Below are 19,196 nucleotides of genomic sequence, written 5' to 3' on the forward strand. Positions count from 1 at the left end.
TGTGCTCAGCCCCTCTTCCCTCAGAACCACTCTCCCAGGGGCCACCAGAGCCATGCTGGCCAGCACAGCTGCATGCCCAGGGTGGACACCTGACATCTGGGTTGATGGCATTTTCTCTCTCGGGACTCTGGACCTCAGATGTAATACCAGGGAGATGTTAGGAGGCGGGAAGCGTCATGCATCGGTCTGGGGCCAGTGGAGGCCCCAGTCTGCCATCTGGACCAAACATGAATTTGCAGTCAGTCTGCAGCCAAGGAACAGATGAGACAGGCACGGATGGAGAAATGAAGAGCCAGGAAGAGGCTCGACACCACTGAGGCCTCGAGTCAGCCCCGAGCGAGTCCAACTGCTTCCCTGCTCTTGGGACGTAACGCGCCCCTATAACCGTATTTTTAAAAAGGTTCCTCTTTAGCTCGAGGCAGCTTGTGTGGGCTCCTGTTGTTGGCAGGTCAGGAGGCCTCAGGACCCAGCTCATGTCCACTGCATGGGAGTCCTGGGCCCTCCACCTCCCACCTCCCAGCCTGCACTGCTCTGGCCTGGCTGCGGGGGCGCCATGGAGTGGATTCCAGGGCAGGTGGCCCTAGGTACCTGGTTCTGTCTAGTTGAGACTGCCCTTTGGGCAAGCCCCCACCCCACTTTGGGCCTCAGTTTCCCACTTTGGAATATAAATGGTCTAAAAATGTCCAAGATCCCCTTTAATCCTAGTCTTCAGAGACTGTTGCTAACCCCAAGGAACTCAAAGGAAAATTGTTTTCATTTAGATTTAAATATATATATATATATTGAGCCTCTTTCTCCACTATGCTCTATTACAGTGGTTCTCAACCTTCTGGCCCTTTAAATACAGTTCCTCATGTTGTGACCCAACCATAAAATTATTTTTGTTGCTACTTCATAACTGTAATGTTGCTACTGTTATGAATTGTAATATAAATATCTGATATACAGGATGGTCTTAGGCGACCCCTGTGAAAGGGTCGTTCGACCGCCAAAGGGGTCGCGACCCACAGGTTGAGAACCGCTGCTCTATAAGCTGTTTTTAGAAACCACTCATAGCCAGAAAGTGGAAAGAACCCAAATTTCCATGAGCTGATGAATAGATATATTATTCAGCCATACAAAGGAACGAAGCACTGATACATGCTACAACACGGATAAACCTTTCAAACATCATGCTAGGTAGCAGCCAGTCAGGAAAGGCCATATGTTGAATTATTCCATTTATAAGAAATGTCCAGAATTGACAAATCTAAAGTAGCTTAGTGGTTGCCAGGAGATGGGATTGGGAATAATTGCTAATGGGTAGGGGGTTTCTTTTGGGGGTGGAATGATTGTGGTTCTGAAATTGACTGTGGTGATGGTTGCACAACTTCGTGAATACACAACTTTGTGAAAACCCCTCAATTGTATACTTTAAAGATATGACTTTATGGCAGGTGAATTATATCTCAATGAATTCACCAATAAAAACGCTCAGCCAGCGGCTGTTCTAATTGGGCTGTAAACTGGCACTTCAGCGAGACTCAGTGACCGATTCACAAGGTCGCGCCTTTGAGACCCTGACCTTGACTTAGGAGCCAATTTACCAAACGTGCAATTACTCTGATGGCTCCCGAGACTGAGGCAAGAACAAGGTCATTTCCACTATAAAGTGCTGGGTGTCTCCGGGGGCCTGGAGCAGACAGGAGCTGTATGTGGCGTTTCACGTGGAAATGAGCCCACAGCACCTGCGGTTTCTCCCGTTTCCCCCCCCCCCCCCCGATGTGCTGATGGGCTGAGAGGAAAGACCCGGTGCGTGGAGTTTTCTAGAGCTCCGTTTGTGCAGTACCCCCTCCCGGGGTTTAGAGACACGAAACGGACCTCCCTCCTCCCAGCCAGGTGCTTTGGGGAACTGAGGAACACGGCGGTGGGGCGAGAGGAAGAAGCCCTAAAACTCCGGAAATTTCTGATTTCCTGTGCTGAGTTTTATTATCACAAAGGAAGACAAGATTTAGAGCTGCCATCCAAGGCCTGACAAGAGCACGTGCGGTCCCAAGGGCCCATAATTCAATGCAGTTCAACAGGGCTCACTCACCGCAGACACAAGGTGTACAAGCCAGGACGGAGGCAAGCACTTCGGCTCTGAAGGAAAGGAGCCGAGAGCATCCACTGGTTGGTGACGTGTTGTCCCCTTGGCACGCTGGGGGTCAGAATGTCAGTGTGCAAATCCCAGCTCTGCCCCTGCTAGGGCAGTGATGGCGAACCTTTTGAGCTCGGCGTGTCAGCATTTTGAAAAACCCTAACTTCACTCTGGTGCCGTGTCACATATAGAAATTTTTTGATCTTTGCAACCATAGTAACACAAAGATGTATATTTTTGATATTTATTTTATATATTTAAATGCCATTTAACAAAGAAAAATCAACCAAAAAAATGAGTTCGCGTGTCACCTCTGACACGCGTGTCATAGGTTCGCCATCACTGTGGTCGTCATGAGGACGCAGTGAGTGGACTCCTGGGCCCCACAGTAAGCCCTCAGTGAGTTTTACCTCCTGTTGCTCTTCAAGAACCTCCAAGGGCCTGAACTTTTGAAAAACACACATTCACCCCAGGTTCTCCCTGAAGTGGGCTGAATATATTGTAGGTCCGGGGTACATATATATCTAAGGCCATCCGCCCGCCCCCTATGTGACCACTAAGGCCATTCGAATGCCCCCTCTGTGACCGCCGTGGGCCAGTCCGTGCCGGCATTCACAGCTCGGGAGGCTCAGGTGGGAGAGAGGCTGCCCACATAATGGCAGTGTGACTCGGGAAGTCTCACAGCCCCTCCGAGCCTGTTTCCCTCTGTAAAATGGGGATAATGATAATGCCTCCCTCACGAGGCAGCTGCAAGGACTAAATGGAAGTGCACCCAAAGCAGCAGCCACACCACTGTCTGTCCTATCCCCACCCCTGCTTCTCACGGCCAGGAGGGGAAGAGGAAGAGGAAGTGACTCCTGGTTTCCAAGGGCAACCCCTGGAAACACATCCGCAGGGGCACAAAGGGAGCTTTCCGCAGGGACACACACTGGGCAGGAACTCGCAGCCCCATCATGAGCCAGGCCCAGGAATGTCCTGGAACCTCTGGCCTGAGGGAAAGGTGGACCAATGGCAACAGGAGCCCTGGCCCCCGGAAGACCTCAGGGAGGCAGAGGCGCTGAGAGCTCCTGGTCCCAGCCTTTGTAAGATAGCAGCGTTCTAAGCACCCACCCCAGGAGGTAACCCGCCCAAGGTCCCCTTAGGGAACCAGATCTGATTTCCCATAACCGCTTTGGGGAGGAGCACCAAATCCTGGGCCAAGGGGAGGGGGAGGCGGGCCCTGGGTCCAACCCAACCAACCCACCAAACTCGAGGTTTCAAGGAAACGGAGACGAGTGGGCCTCACAGGTGGCCACCTCACTTTACAGAATCAGAGCTGCCACGGGCATGTCCCTTCTCTGGGTCCCTGCAGAGCCCTGGACTGCACCAGTCTCAGGACCAGGGTTCAGATGAAGTGGCCCATGGAGGTGGTGGCTGAGGCCCCATCAGGCTCCACGTCTGTAAAATGGGGACCTGCCACCCACCTCCTGGGGCTGGAGGGCAGAACCTAAGAATGGTAGGTCCTCAGTCCCACCGGGGCCAGTGCAGCTCAGTCCTGGATGGTGGCTGTAGCCCCGCCTGGCCCTCCCTGGCACCTGGGCTCCAGCCCCGAGGAACCGAAAGCCCTTCTGTGACTGCGGCCCAGAGTCCCTGTGCATGTGGACTTGGGAGAGGACGGTGCTGGCCAGGTGATGGCTCGGGCTGTGTGGGGTGCCCAGGGCGGTGGTCCTCTTATGAATGCGAAAGTTAAAATACAAGAGGTGGGGCAGCCCCCCTCCCCGCCCCAGGATCCTGCTCGTGTGTCCAAATGGATAACCTCATATATGTTCCTGGGGTGTAGAGAAGATCATCCCCTTTTCTCTCAGTGTCCAGACCCAGGGACCAAGCTCCCACCGACTACAGTGTGACCATCCGCCCACCAGACCAGCTGGCTGCGCACGCCCTGTGCTCACACAGGTCCCAGCAGGTGCGCTGACGTGCCGGGGGTGTGAGGTGAGGGCCAAGATTCACATCCATCCCCTCAGCCGCTGGTCAGCAGAGGGGTCTTAGGGGCCCAAACCCCTGAGCTGGGCCCTCTGCAACCTGAGTGAGGAGACACCTGTCACGCTCTGGGTGTGGCCTTCAGGAGCGAGGAGGCTGGGAGGTGCCGGCCGGGAGCAGCGTTCCTGACCTGGCCAGTCCCCGGACACACAGAGAGGGCTTGGAAATGCTGAGTCCCAGACCTCACCCCAGGCGGCTGGTTTCGGTTTGGGAACCAGGCCCCGAGTTTCAGGAAGAGCCCTGGGTAGGTGTGACCAGCAGGCCCAGGAGGCTCCCATCCAGAAACCCCAGGAAGCCCTGGGTCCCACACAGAGCCTCTGTTCAACAGGAAGCCCATGGCAGAGCTGGGGGCAGGAGTGTCCTGGCAGAACCCCGGACAGCACGGCCGAGGGCCTCGCACCCGGGAACTCACCGGGCACGGAGAACGGGGACAGGAAGGCAGCCTCCACCGGCTCTGCCTCCGGGGGCGGCGGGGGTGGGGGCTGGGGCTGCTGCTCCCCCGGGGGGTCCTCTGGGTTTTCCATGGGAATGTTCCCGTTTGTGATGTTTTCTTGCCTCCCGTTTTGAAGTGGCTTTCTGCTCACACCGTTCGCTGAGTTGATCAGTCTCTGCCTCTGTGTGGACGGGGACGGGGGTGGGGGGGTGGGGGGGGGGGGACGAGGGCAAGACAAACAAGACGTGACCGTGTTAGACGGCTCCTCGACATGCACACAGCCCTCGGAGGTTTCTAGAACACAACCCTGGATGGGTTTGCCTGTGAATGACCCAAGGACCTTGGAATCCACTGAAGTTCGCTCACTTCCTTTTGGACCAATACTAGCAAGCCTTTCGGGTGTGGCCAGAGGCCTGGCCTCCTCTCCTCAGTGCCAACCTGACAGCCCAGCCCATGACACTGAGCACAGTGACTGTGCCGGCTCCTCCGATGGACGCTCCTAAGCCACCTGAAGACAGGAAAAAAGAAGTCCCCAAGGTGGCTGCTGCCCACCAGTGCCTCAGTTTCTCTCTAGAGCTGTCCTATGCATACAGAACAGCTGTGTATTCAGATCTCTCTCTCTCTCTCTCTCTCTCTCTCTCTCTCTCTCTTTCCCTCAAGAACATCTTCAAGAAACAAGCCCTACTTCAGACTGGCCTTTCTGCTGTTAGTTTCACTCTAGTGCTTGACAAACACTTAGTAAAACATCTCGACGTGGTGTCTGATTGCTGCCTGCCTTACCCTCACTCCTGATCCGGTCGTTTGCTACTGCGGTGACATCGGGGGCTTCCTTCCTCACACAGGTATGGCGCTACATGCCCGCCTGGCCGAGGACGCGCTGGGGCCTGACACTAGGGAGTGCCACCACAAGCCAGGGCCTCCTCCAAGGCCCCCCGCTCTCACGGTGCTTTGAGGCAGGCTCACCTCGTTGATTATGATCCTGCTGGCCATCCGCAGTCGGGTCCTGGGCCCAAACTTATTGGTGATCATGACACGCAGGCCCGCCTCCGGGAAGCTGAACTTGGGAGGGCTGGAGCTCATGACCTCGTCCACCATCACCACCGGGTTTTTGCTGTACCGTGGCTCCTCCTTCACTGTATTGAGCACAAGGCCATGATTAATGCCGAGGTCCCCCGGGGACACCCCCTAAGTGCTGGGGCAGCTGCCTGCCTGCCCCGCCCCCCTCCCGGTGCAGACTTCTTTCTCGGGCTGAGTCCCAGCACCTTCAGCTCCTCCCACTAGTCAAGTGGCCAGTGGTGCTGACCCACCTGCCAACTTGAAGAATGAGACACAGCCCCGTGGTCCCCCCATTACAGGCCTCTCCCGGGCAGGCCCTCCACCTCCAGCGCCCCTGCCATCGACGCCCCCTCTCCTGCCTGCCTGCCTTAAAATCGCTCCCGATCGGGTCATGTGCCCCCTCTCTTCTGGGACCCAATGTGGCTAATGCAAGGGTTTTCCCGTCCCTCCTCTGAGCCTCCCTGGGCAGGGGCAGCCCCCCCCCCAGCCCCCCCCAGCCCCCCCCCCCCCCGCCATGACTGTGACGGGACCTTGCTCTCTCCTGATTACAGAGGCTCCAAGAAACCCCTGGGATGGAAAAGTCTGGAAAGCACCAGAGAGCACTGGCTCTGAACTTCTCACGAGGCCACCTGCTCTGTCTTTGAGGCACCACCTCCACCCAGCACAGAAGGATGCTTCTAACTTTTTTCCCCTTGAGGCAGGCAGCCAGGGCAAAGCGCGGGCCCTGGAAGAGGCCACTGAGACCCGGGAGGGCGGCCTGCCTGCTGAGGACACACGGAGGGCTGCTGGCCGAGCCCAGCGTCTCTAGTGAACCTGTCACCCTCCAGCCGGGAGGCCGGTGTCTCTGACCCTATGCTTCTCTCCTCATGAGGCTGAAGAACCAATCTCCCCAGGCCTCACACCTCTTCCTGCCGCCTCCCTGAACACGCTCAGGGCCGGAGTCCTGGGGGATTTGACATCTAACTCCAGAGCCCCGAGGACCCTGGTGACAGGACCACAGAACAGGCGGCTCCCCTCCCAGGGGCTGTGAAAGCAGATATGCCCGCCCCTCTGCATGGTCGCCAGCTCCCCGCTGACAGGGCCCCCAGGAGTGTCCTCCCCGGTGATGGGGTGAGCAGGAGTGGTCAGGGTGAGCCCACAGGAGAGAGTTAATGGCACAAACAGGAACGAATGCACACGAGACACGCACCCTCACCCGACAGCAGCAAGGCTCAGCAGACAGGAGGCGTGTGGGTTAGAAACAGAGCCGGAGGGCCATGCATGTGCCGGAAGCGGACACTGACCTCCGGCGGGGCGTGCGCTGGGCCGGTGAGTGTGTCCTTACTGCACGTGTTACCGCTTGGGTGCGAGCGGATTACTTACAATTTAGAAGAGAAGAGGTAAGGAGACAGAGGCCGACAGGGATTGCCAGAGGCGAGGAGCGTGCGGAGGGTGCCGAGAGTCTGGGGCAGCGTTCTCGGTGGTGGCCCAGGTGCGGGGGTGACTGAAGGGAGGGTTAGTAGAGGGGCTGCTGCCACGGGGGTCTCAATGCTCGGGGCCTCTGGCCTTCGGGACGGCCCCTCTCCTGGCTGAATCCCATGACCCCGTCCCACTCTGAGGAGTAGGAGCCCGTGTGCCCACCGCCCCTCTGTGCGGCAGGGAAGCCACAATCCCCCTGCTCTGGACCCTGCGGAAGCCGGCAGAACCGCAGAACCAGCCCTGTCCCAGGCACCGCCTTGGGGGACAGCTGGCTCCCAGTGAGGGAGCCTATAGAGTGCGACACCTGACGCCCTGGGTACCTTGACCTGGTGCTGCCCGCCAGGTGTTTCCAAACCCAGGGTGGCTGCACAGTGGTTCCGGCAGTTCAGCCAAGGCCGGATAGCACCCCTTCCTTCCCTGCTCCAAGCCCAAGCGGAGTCCAGGGCCGGGGCAGCCCGGGGAGGCCCACAGGGAGCCCAGCCAGCGGTCAAGGTGGCACTGGCTGGCAGGCTGTGTGCAGGACCCCCAGAGACCAGCGAGACAGGCTGGACCCCAGCAGGGGCAGGACACAGGGCCTCCCGGCCTCGGTCCTGGGGCCCTTCGCTTGCTGGCCTGGGCTCTGCTTTCTTGAGCAGCAATGAAATGCGACGTGAAAAATTTGTACAGGTTTGAGAAAACCCAGGGCCCTGGGCTGGGGATGGGCCTCCTCCGTCGGCCACACGGGCAGGAGGTAGCTCTCAGGCGGGCACTGAGGAAGCGGGCGTTTCCCGCCGGCCTGCGCTGACTCACCACTTGGAATCTCTCTCTCTGCCGTGAAGGGTCAGAGGCCCCGGGAACACTATGTCCTGGACAGGAATTGGCCTGTCCTGGGGGACTGTGTGGGGACCTGGCCGCCACTGTCTATGGAGCTAAATCCAAAAACAGCAGCCTCAGGGTTCCTCCCCTGCTGAGGGGTTGCCCTGCAAATGGCTCTCCCCTGGGGCAGGGCACGGAGAACCAGGCCTGGGCACAGCCCGGCTCTGCAGGCCGCCTTTCTCTGACTCACAGGTGGGCCTCTGGCAGCCAGGCTGTGGCCTTGGCCACACCTGCACCCCAGCCTAGGAGGCTTCCTCCTTCCGCTGGAGAGAGTCGGCCCTCAGGAGTGGCGATGGACAGAGCGCCCTTGCCCGAGGTGCCCACGGGAGGTGCCCAGCAGGAGCCTAACTCACCCCAGGGGGAAGACTTCGGAGGGGCCAAGGGGTATAGATTTTGGCCCCACGTCCCAGACGCAGGCAGACAGGCTCCTCCAGGCCACCTGGTCCCACCACTGAATTAGAGTCACCTGAAAGAGGACTGACCTGCTCAGGGCCACGGGCAGAAGGGAAGAGAGCCCTCAGGTGGCCAGGCCCGCCTCTGAGCTTCACCAGCTCCGTGGCTGGAACTCGAGGGTATGGCCTAAGTCCTGCTTTTCCATAAGAACCCGCTCAGGCTTAACACTGGCCTTGGGTGAGGAAGGGAGTGAATTCCCGCCCCCTCCTGGCAGCTGCCCCACCTGGTAACTGGCTGGATTAAGATAAAGTTTTTAAAGCAGCAAGTGGTCAGTAGACAGTTAGAAAACCGACAAGAGAGGACAAGGGCCAGCCCCAGAGCCCAGAACATCCAGACCAGGGGGCCAAAGAGAAGCTGGAGGCCGGGCTGCAGCCCCTGGGAAGGGCCCCAGGGAAGGCTCTCGGGGACGGTCTGGGAATTCCTGCTCAGCGCTGTGCCCGCCTGCCCTGGCCTAGCTGTTCCTCTGGGCAACCGGCCAGAGGTCTCTCCAGAACAGTCCTCTAGAACCCGGCCTGCTCTGTCACCCCAAGTCCTCGGTTTCCTGTCCCTGACCTTAGACATGGGCTAGAGGTGTGAGTCCCTGCATCTCGGACAAGCCAGGCAGGCCTTGGGTCTTCCTACAGTGGCCCCGGGAAATCCCAGGCATGTGACTGTGGGCACGTTCTTCCGTTAAGCAAATGCCAATCAGCAACATCTCCATCACGGACCCCCCTCCCTTAGGGTCCTGTGACCACAGGTGAGAGAGTGAGGATTTAGAGGGAGGGTATGTGTGTAGGAAGGGAAGGGACAGTGGTTTCACGACATGGCCACTCCTGTCTGCTCAGCCTTACCTGGCCCCAGCAATGGCATGGAAGGGTCATCAGAGCTACTACCACAGTAATCATTACCGTCCTCCAGCTCGCTGCTGACCGTGTTGCCATTGGCAATGGCCTTTTGTTTGATTGTGAAGAAGGCCTGTATCTTCACATTGTACCTGGAAGGTAAGGCAGGAGGAGGTCAGAGCTGCGGGAGAGACCTGGCAGGGGAGAGGGCTGGGCACCCCCCGCCCCTCACACCCCTGCGCACATAGTCAGGTGGCCCTGGACTGTCCCACGAGGGACCTGGGGAGCCAAAGCTTTGCAACCGCATTGACAGCATTCCTAACAGGAACTGGAGAACAATGGGCAGTCTGACGGCCCTGCTCCCACTGACATGTGTGTGTGGGGGGGCTTCCTGGGGGAGTGAAAAACCTTCAGCCCAAGGAAATGCCGGATGCCTACTCCCTGCGGGGCACAGGCCTGCCCGGAGCAAAGGAGCTCGGCTCAGCCTCGGGGACCGGCTCGAAGGAGGCGTGATAGGCCTGTCCGCTCTCCCACGGCTGAGTCTTTGGGTCTCCCCCGTGTCACTGCCAGCAGCACCCCGGCCCACACCCAGGCGGCCCCCCTCGCTGAACGGCACTCAGAGAGGGCATCTTTGAGGGGCAATTCTCCTGCAGTCTGACAGCTCATCACCCGTTTTTATAAAACATTTTGATTCACAGCCTCATAAAACTCAGTGCTGTTTTTTTAACCAACTGCAGAGATATAAACAAGAAGATAAAACCTGAATATGGCTCACCTCATGGGCAGTTTTTTCTTTTCCTTTCTTTTTTTTTTAATGGGGAAAATCATATACAACATAAAATGTGCTACTTTAATGATTTTCCATTTTGAGGCACTCAATTCAGTGGCATTAGTTACATTTACAATGGGAAATCGTCACCACTATTTCTATAACTTCTTCAGCACCCCAAACAGAACTCCTGGCCCACTGACCCATTTGTGACTAATCACCCCTCCTCCAAGCACCTAGGAATCACTAACTCGCTTTCTGACTCTATGAGTGTGACTCTCCTAAGTACCTCATGCAAACGGCATCAGACGCTATCTGTCCCTTTGTGACGGGCTCCTTGCACTCCGCCTGTTTGCAAGGTCCACCCTCGGTGCAGCCTCTGACCGAATCCCCTCCTTTTTAACGGCCGGATAATATTCCTGGTAGGGAGTTCTGAGATGCTTCTGACCTGGGCAGCTCGCATGGGGCCACAATCCCGGACCCTGTGTCTGCATCCTCCACACTGTGAGTGGCGCCCCCTGCAGTCGCATGAGGCAGTGGCCCTGAGAAGCTTAGAGCAGAAGCGAGGCTGCCTAGCTCTTTTGAAAAGAGTGGAATTGACTTACCAGATTTATATAGATAGCAAAAAAATAAAGTCACCCTGGGCATGGAGTGGGGTGGGGGAGAGGTCCTCGTTTGCTACCTGTTTGGGAGTATCTTTGTCTTCTACCCACCAGCCCTGACTCCCCTGGCCTGGTGTGGACAGCACCCCAAAGCAGTGTCTGCACATCTCCCTCCCGTTCCGGCCTCCCCAGGGGGGTGTCCCCCAGAGAACTGGGGCTGGCCAGAGGCTAGACATGAATCAAGGCGCCAGACAGCCCAGCAGGAGAAGAGAAAGGGCACTTACTTCATGATCAGAATGTAAAACCCGTACAAGATGATGAGCACCAGGCCTTCCCACCTCAAAGAGAGAAAGGAGGCCGTAGTTAGAGCGAGAAAGGCCCGCGCTGGAGGCTGGGCGAGACCGTGCAGAGGGTGAAGCCGGTGTCCTTCCCCGTGCCCAGCGCCTGGCCCAGCACCCGGGACCCAGGCATGCAGGTGTGTGCCCCAGCCTGGCTGTCCCGCACACTAAAGCTGTCTGGGTGACAGAGAGAGAAGGCTGAGAGTGGGGTCCTCTCAACTCCAGGGGGCTGCAGGGCTCAGCTGGAGTCCCCCTGCTACCAGAACAAGGAGGGCCAGGGCCACCACATCCCAAGACCTCGGAGGGGAGACGCCAGGAGTCACCGAGATTTGACATGAACAGGCCCCATGATCACCCGAGATTCTGGCCACGGAGCAGAGAAGCTGTGGGTGCAGGCGGAAAGGGGCCCCAAGAGCTGCCTTAAGAGGGGGCATAGGACCTCCTGGGCGCACAGTAGGGCAGGGTCGTTCTGAGACATGCAAATACCGCTGTCTCGCATGTGCAGTGCCCAACCCCGGACACGGTGGGGTTTCTGTAGCTCTGACCACAAGCCTTCGAGGAGCCACACAGCTTTAGTGTGTCCGTCCATCTGACATATGTGCCCGGCATGGGCTAGCATCGCTTTGGGAGCTATTCCTTGTCTGACAGGAGCCCAAGGACCAGCAGAGCCCCAAAGGGACTTGGAGGTGAACTGACCCCCACCCCCAACTCCATCCACAGGTGAGGAAAAGGAGATCGGGGAGGTTCCTGGGTCACAGGGCAGGTTAGGGGTCAGGGGGGGGCCAGCACCAGGCTTCCCTGGGCCCACAGCACGCAGCCCCTCACAACAGGCCTCCTGAAGATACCCCGCAAATAGTCACACACAGGATGCAGATTCTGACTGTCATGCAAAAGACATTTTTACGGCTTATACGAATGTAAGATACAGTCACGCTCTAGAGCGTGCAAACAACAACCTTTTCTTTAAAGTTTGCGCTGTATGTAGCTTAGTTAAGGAATCATTCCCGCCCTCAAGGTTATGAAGGTGAGTCCCTATGTTTTATTCTATGTTATTTTAATGCTGCTTTTTATAGTGAGGACTTTTGCTCACCTGGAATTTATCCTTCCATAAGGGGTGAGGGACAGAGCTAATGGTATCTCGTTCTGCATGGACTCCTGGTGGTCCCAGGAGCAGCTGAGACCCCCTCCCCAACTCACTGCCTTGTCACGCATGTCACCTACCATATCCCCCAGCCCAGAAACGGGCCTACGACTGGGTTCTCGGTTCCATATTCCATATTGGCCTATGCGTCTCCCTGTGCAAAATACCGCACTGTTTGAATCATTTTAGCTTTATCCTGTATCTTGGTGTCTGGTAGGATGGGAATAGTAAGGGAAACCATGTTTGTCACTTTGAAAGGACAAATAAAGGCATGATTACTTAGACAGTGGTTCTCAACCTTCTGGCCCTTTAAATACAGTTCTTCATGTTGTGACCCAACCATAAAATTATTTTCGTTGCTACTTCATAACTGTAATGTTGCTACTGTTATGAATCGTCATGTAAATATCTGATATGCAGGATGGTCTTAGGCGACCCCTGTGAAAGGGTCATTCGACCGCCAAAGGGGTCGCGACCCACAGGTTGAGAACCGCTGACTTAGAATCATACCCTTTTTATTTTTACCAAGTTCATAAGCCTGAGATGCTTCTGACCTGGGCAGCTTTTATTGTTTGTAAAAATAATTTTGAAGAAGATTCAATGAACCTAATAAGGACGCTAACAAAATAGGAGGAGAAACGAACTTTAAAAACTTACCACACAATTTCTTCATCATATATGAACTGGAAGGCAAAAGAAAGAAAGGGAGGGGACATATTTACTCAAAAAACAACAGAAAAGCAAAAAACAAACACAGGCCTGTCAGCACCCAGAGTGGCCACACCTCTGCGTTTCCACAGGAAGCTGGGCCCCTCTCTCCATTCTGGGCTCCCCGACTGCAGAAGGTGACCTGGCCTTAGGGGAAACCCAGGTCAGCAGGTGCAGCAACCTGCAGCCCCGCAGAGCAGGGGCCTCTCAGAGAAATGGCCTGCGCTTCGTCATGGTCCAAGTAGCGGCTGGGGCCAACCTGGCAGGGGCCGGCCCTCACTAACAGAACAGAGTTGCTGCAATCACGAATCTTCAAAACTGAAGACATCCATCCATCCATCCATCCATCCATCCATCCATCCTACCTGCCTACTTATCTGCCTGCTTATTTACTTACCTACCTATGGTGCCTGCATGTACAGGAGAGAAGGGGTGTTATTTTCTGAAAAATAAAGAGTAAACCCTTGGGAACTTCTGGGGGCATAAGACCCACCTGTACCATTTGAAGGGAGGCAGGGGGCAAGGGTGGGGGACTCCATGGTTACCTAATTGGGCACTGACATTGCCCGACAACCCCACCCTGCATCTTTGCCATGTGGTCCAGAGGAGGATGCTATTAGTTATCTATCACTGGAAGGGAGAGGGAGAGAGAGGGACATCAATGTGGGAGAGAAATAGTGACCAGTGGCCTGTGAGCACCCCAGCCGAGCCCAATGGGGACAGGTAGGTGGAGGGGCTACCCCCACCAATCGGATCCTGGAGACACAGAGGTTCCCACAGGGTACGCCAGCAGAGGCCAGGGGCTTCTGTCTGAACCTGGGCCCACTGCACCCCGCTCCTGGCCGTCATGTGGGCGGCATACACAGGAGCTGCTTTGGGGTGCTGCTTCTGAGAGGGTCATGCTAGCGGGGCATCACCGGGAGGCTCCCCAAACTCAAGGCTCTGAGAAAGTGGCACTCAACCTGGGGAAATTTCGGGACACTCATGGAGCTATTTTTAGATTTTACAACCCCACGGGGGGCCCCTGGCTTTCAGAGGCCTGGGACACGGGAAACGGTTCTATTGGAGTTTTCTCACATTGGGCACAAGTGTTAAGCGTCCTGCTAAATATTAGGTAAATGACAAAAATAAATAAAAAACGGGAGCCTAGAACAGTTGTTTTTTACATGGTTTAAGTAAGTATTTAATTTTCTAGTGAGGTAACTGTCATGCCATGGGGGGAAATTGTACTTGGCTCGTTTAGAATTTTATCGGGAGTCGTTCATAATTTTGGGAAATGACATCATTGATGTCGGCACCACTCAGGAATTTAAGGGCCATCCCAGCACACGGGCCTAGGTCTGAGCGGACGGACAGTTGTCAGGCTGCTGTCCATGGGTGGGGGGGGGGGGGGCAGCAGATTACATCATCGGGTGTTCTAGCAGGATCCTGCCAAAACCTTTATACACTGAAAAATGTGTTCTTTTGCTATAAATTACTTTTACTTGTCCTGTATAGTTTAGGCGTTATGGTTTTTTTAAAAAAATATATATATATTTGTATTGATTTTAGAGAGAGAGGAAAGGAGGGGGAGAGAAACGTCAACGTGAGAGAGTTATATTGACCCGTGGCCTACCTCCCACATGCACCCCGACTGGGGACTGCACCCTCACCCGGGCATGTGCGTTGACCGAACCAGCAACTTCTTGGTGCACGGGACAACGCTCAAGCAACTGACCCGCACCGGCCACGGCTGGTTTTCGTTCATTACGTCCAGGTAAATTATTTTATCTACAACTCATTTTCCGGGGTGTGAGAGGTGGCCTCTCGGGTGGCCCCAAGGATCCCACCACCTGACCTCACGCTCCCCTTGTGTACAGGGCCTGGACCTAGGACTTGCTCCTAAGAAACAGTGATCATGGGCGGTCACTCCCGGGATCAGGTCACAAACACTGTGGCTGCCATCCTGGCTCCTCCCTTCCTCACTCTGAAAGCCCTGGGCTGCCCGGGGCAACACGGCTCTGAGAGTGGATTCTCACGCGGGTTTGGGGGAAGGGAGCTTTGAGGTGACTATACCCCTGACAACACCTGTGAGGGCGCCTGAGCCAGGAGACTCCACTCCAGAATTCAATCCACAGAAACGGGAGGAATAGCGCTTGTTGCTTTAGGCCACTGAGTTTGGGGGGAAACTTCGCACACAGTGACAGACCACTAACAGAAGGGATAGGACTGTCACACACAGTAGGCGCTGGATCTTGTAAGGTTGGGAACTGTCACTCTAGGGCGCATGCCCTAAGAACTGGGCGCACCACGCCATCTGCCCTCTTTGAATACAACCTGCCCTTGAAAACTCCGTTTGGATTGAAATTGCTTCCCTGTGGGTGACACACTCTTTGGCAGTAGCCTGACTGTGTGTCATGTGCTTCACAGTCATGTGCCATGATGTGATCTCAGCCCCTGAGGGAGCGGGGGGGACACAGGGATACCCTCACACACACCAGCAAGCCCCAGGGATCCGTTTCATCTCCTCTGCCCCCTCATCCCCACCCCCGGCCGCCCACCCCGCTGCCAACTCCGACAGCTCCCAGCTGCCTCTCTGCTCTGCTCTGCTCTGCAGTGAGTGAGACCTCAGGAACTCGGCTCCTTAGAAAACGGGCTCTGCGTGAGGGTCCCAGGGCCTCGGAGGAGATGCGTGAGGGGAACCGCGTGGACCATGCAACGTGCTTGGCTCTGTTGAGGCCTTTTTGCCCTCAAGGTGGTCCCTGGATTTGCTCCAGATGCGAGGGGTCAGTCAGGGGCGAGATTCTGGGGACAAGTCGGCACAGGCAAGGCGACTGGTCAAAGCGACTGCAGTGTCTGGGTGCTGGGGGTTCTCTGGTCACAGGGCCAGGGACAAAGATGGGGGGGAGGTCCTGCGACCTCAGGGGGAGGGGCACTCACGGCGATGAGCACGATGACAGAGAGGGTGTAGTACACGGAGTCTCGGCACACGGCCCACCACGTCAGCTGGACCACCTGCGCGCAAAGGGCTGTCAGCGGCCATTGGCTGGAGAGATGGGGGAGGGAGCGGGTACAGCTGCTGGGGGGGGGTCCCCCACCCCCCAGGCCCCACAGGGACACGCCCACGGAGCTCCTCCTAACTGTGCCACCCGAAACAAACGCGCCTGGCTGCGCTGTGCTCTCCATTAGATTCTGGCGACATGGAGCCATGGAATGGACGCTCGTAAGTGAAGGGAAAGCCGGCCCTGCTCCTCCCAAGTAGCAACGTCTCACGCTGCACAGCAAAGCCCTATGTGGAGGCGGAGGCCAGAGGCACTGGCTCGTCCCAATGCTGGAACCTCCTGGTGGTAACTGGCTACCCTCCTCTGCCTCCCTCGGCCAAGCAGGGCCTACCCATGAGCTCAATGCTCTGAGGTCAAGTCTAATGGCACCACCCCCACCCGCCTCCCGTGGCCTGAGCACCAGGAAGATGCAGGTGGGTATTAAGGACAGGCCAGTCCTGTGCTCCCTGCCGGGAGGCCCAGGGCCCCAGACACTTCCCGAATCCAGCTCAGGGCAGGAGGAGACAGGCTCAAAGCCTCGGGGGTCAGGGCCATGGCCAAGGCTGGGCCTCGGGTCTCCCCACTGCTGTCCCTCACGTCACTTCCCGATGGGAGAGAAACCACTGACCTGCCCCGCGAATAATCCGCAAACGCCGATGATACACAGGATGTTGAACACGGCAGAGCCCACGATGGTCCCAACCCCAACATCTCCGTGGGTGATGAACACGCCTGCAAGGGAAAGGCACGAATCCTCGCCTGCAAGGCCCAGGCCTGCCCCGTCCGCACACCCAGGCTGGCTGCAAGGTCTGTGTCCCCCTGACTACTCCCCGCCCCCTAAACCAGGGGAGTTGTTCTCACTACCAAACAGAACACCCGCGATGCCCTGAAAGGTCAGCTACTCTAATTCTTCCATTTTCTCGAGCAGCTTATTTAAGACATAATTCACATGCCATAAATTCACCCGTTTAACCCTTTGCGGTCGTATGTCTGCTCTCAGCCACCAAAGCTTTTTTACCGTTCCGGTCGTATGTCTGCTCTCAGCCACCACAGCAAGGAACCGTATGAATCTTAACTCTGTTCATTCATGTATCCGTTCATAATTTCTCTGAAAGCTCTTAAGTGTCTGAGCGACCTTGTCACGAACCAAAACATTGCCCCGACAAATCGGAGATATCGAAACTCAATATAAACAAACGCGGTCGTTCCCGTGGCGAGTCCGTCGCCTTTTGAGAGTGAAGAAATCGACAAGCTTCAGAGATACTTCGCAGAATTTCAAATAAAGCTTTACAAATTACGTTTAACTGTCATTAGGCATTCTCGCTTGTTAAGATATTTCAAAATAATACTCCAAAATGGCAAAAAGAAAGTTACCGAAAGAAGTGTACTGCGAATCTGAAAGTAACGATGAAGAGTTTTATTTTGGCACCTTGAATACTGACTCTGACGTAGAAAGTGATAACGTTTGTAGTGATTCTACTAGTAGTGACGTAGTTCCAAAAAAGAATTAATAAATCTTGTTTATCCTTCATAATCTTGCATGTTATGTATCACTGCTCTTTCAATTGAAATTAATTCCGACCAGTAGAACACCCATGTCCAAATTTAATACGACCACAAAGGGTTAAAGTATCAATTCAATTTTTGCAGTACAGTCACAGAATTGTGCAACCATCACCACAACCTAATTTGGGAACGTTTTCATCGCCCCCAAAGGAAACCCTATACCCGTTAGCACCCCTGCTCCACCCATTAGTGGTTCCACCCCAGGGAACCACTAATGTACTCCCTGTCTCTCCAGCTCTCCCATTTTACAGATGGAAAAAACTGAGCCCAGAGCTGACAAATGCCTTGACTTGTCAGGGCACCAAACCGGGGCTCTCCCCAGATCCTGTGTCTCTGGCTGGTGGGATTTCTTACCAATGACAGAAGCAAACAGCTCAGGCGTTGAGCTTCCTGCAGCCATGAAGGTGGCTCCAGCCACATCTTCACTCAGATGGAGTTTCTGAAACAGAAATGACCGCAGACCCTCAGGCTGTGACGTGGGGGCAGGGGACGCACTGACTGGACACCTGGGCAGCCAGGGAGAGTGTGGAGTCAGCTCCTCCCCTGGCAGCGTCTCCTCCCTGGACCAGAGCACAGGCCCTCAGCCGCTCTACAGGGCCCTCAATCCAGAATCCCACCCCCCATCCCCCATCTGGAGGTGAGCACGTGGCTCCCTCGGAGGGGGGCAGGGGAGGTGAGACAAAGCCTTTGCATACTTATCCGGGTCACTCATTATTTAGGGGACCCAGGTCAAGTAGCCAGTCCTGATCTTTGCTCAGCACCCAGGTAAAGTACCGAAGTGCCTGCCGCTAACAATCCATGTCCCCAGCTGTAAATGTCACCCCAGTATGGCCTCAAACAGCTGGGAGATTTCACGCGGGTAAAGTGTGGCAAAGCCCTGAGCAGTCTGCACACAGTAGGTGCTTTTCCTTCCTTGACTGGAAGCCAAGACTAAGGCAGGATAGAAACAGACTGGGGTCTTGTATGTGGCTAGGAAGAAGGAAGTGGAAACTTAACGAAATAATTAAAAGGAGGAAATGCCACCCTGCCAAGGTTGGGACAGAGGGTATGCCCTGCCCTTGGAGCTCTGCCTACTCCCCTGGGACACAGATCCCCACCTGGCACAAGCCTCTGACACCTGGTTATGGCAAATGCTCCCTAACTAACCAGGTTTGGCATAACTGCGGCAGCCAGCGGGCCTGCCTGCCTTGGAGCCAGACATGCTGGGTAGCGGTTACGCGCTGGGAGCACGTTCTCCTGCCAAGTCTGGGAAAGGACGCTGGCTGCCCGCAAACTCTAATCTGGGTGTTTCAGAGTGAGACTTCGCCATGGCGACACCGAGTGACCGGCCTGCCAGGCTGCACTGCCAGGCGCTCCCAGGCCCCCTCGGCCAGGCACCGACGTGCCACAATCACCCCAGCCCCTCCCAGACCTCACCGCAGGGCCCACGTCTCTCCCACGCACCTCGCAGATCTTTTCCAGAGACGGAACGAAGAAGTCGTCGCACACGATGGCCAGGGCGTAGAACATGTAGAGAGCCTGCGGTGGAAGCGGGACGGAGAGTCAGCGAGGGCACCTGCCACGGCGAAGGCACGGCCGGGCCTCCATCACACCCAAACCAGCCTGCGGGCGGAGGCGGGGCGCACAGGCAGGCCTAGAGGAAAGTCCCGGCACCACACAGACGGACTCCACTCCCTCAATCCCCGCCCTGACAAAACGGGAAACGGAGGCCCAGAGGGGACTGAAACCCAGGCCACCTGTCCCTGTGCTCGGTCCTCTCGCCTTAAAGCAGCAGCTCTCCCAGCGGAGTATGCCCCCGAAAGGCAGCACCCAACCTTTGAGGAAAAGCATTTAAAATC

At 56.2% G+C, this 19,196-nt stretch overlaps 1 protein-coding gene across 2 annotated transcripts in view; it reads right to left on the minus strand.

The window, feature by feature from the left end:
• The window catches only part of SLC24A4 (solute carrier family 24 member 4), a gene marked incomplete at its 5' end in the record, with an annotated part of 115,838 nt that overhangs the window by 14,731 nt on the left and 81,911 nt on the right, over window positions 1–19,196 (minus strand). The window contains 9 exons of one of the 2 annotated variants that reach the window (XM_081099115.1): window positions 4,551–4,752; window positions 5,535–5,704; window positions 9,281–9,366; window positions 10,870–10,923; window positions 12,722–12,747; window positions 15,692–15,766; window positions 16,421–16,524; window positions 17,713–17,797; window positions 18,802–18,876. In XM_081099115.1, the coding sequence (XP_080955241.1) occupies window positions 4,551–4,752; window positions 5,535–5,704; window positions 9,281–9,366; window positions 10,870–10,923; window positions 12,722–12,747; window positions 15,692–15,766; window positions 16,421–16,524; window positions 17,713–17,797; window positions 18,802–18,876 (877 nt within the window). Of the gene's footprint in view, window positions 1–4,550; window positions 4,753–5,534; window positions 5,705–9,223; window positions 9,367–10,869; window positions 10,924–12,721; window positions 12,748–15,691; window positions 15,767–16,420; window positions 16,525–17,712; window positions 17,798–18,801; window positions 18,877–19,196 lie in introns of both variants that reach the window. The other variant, XM_081099114.1, reaches the window with a different exon arrangement.

The sequence above is a fragment of the Myotis nattereri genome, assembly GCF_964212035.1.
Source record: "Myotis nattereri genome assembly, chromosome: 1".
NCBI lineage: Eukaryota > Metazoa > Chordata > Mammalia > Chiroptera > Vespertilionidae > Myotis > Myotis nattereri.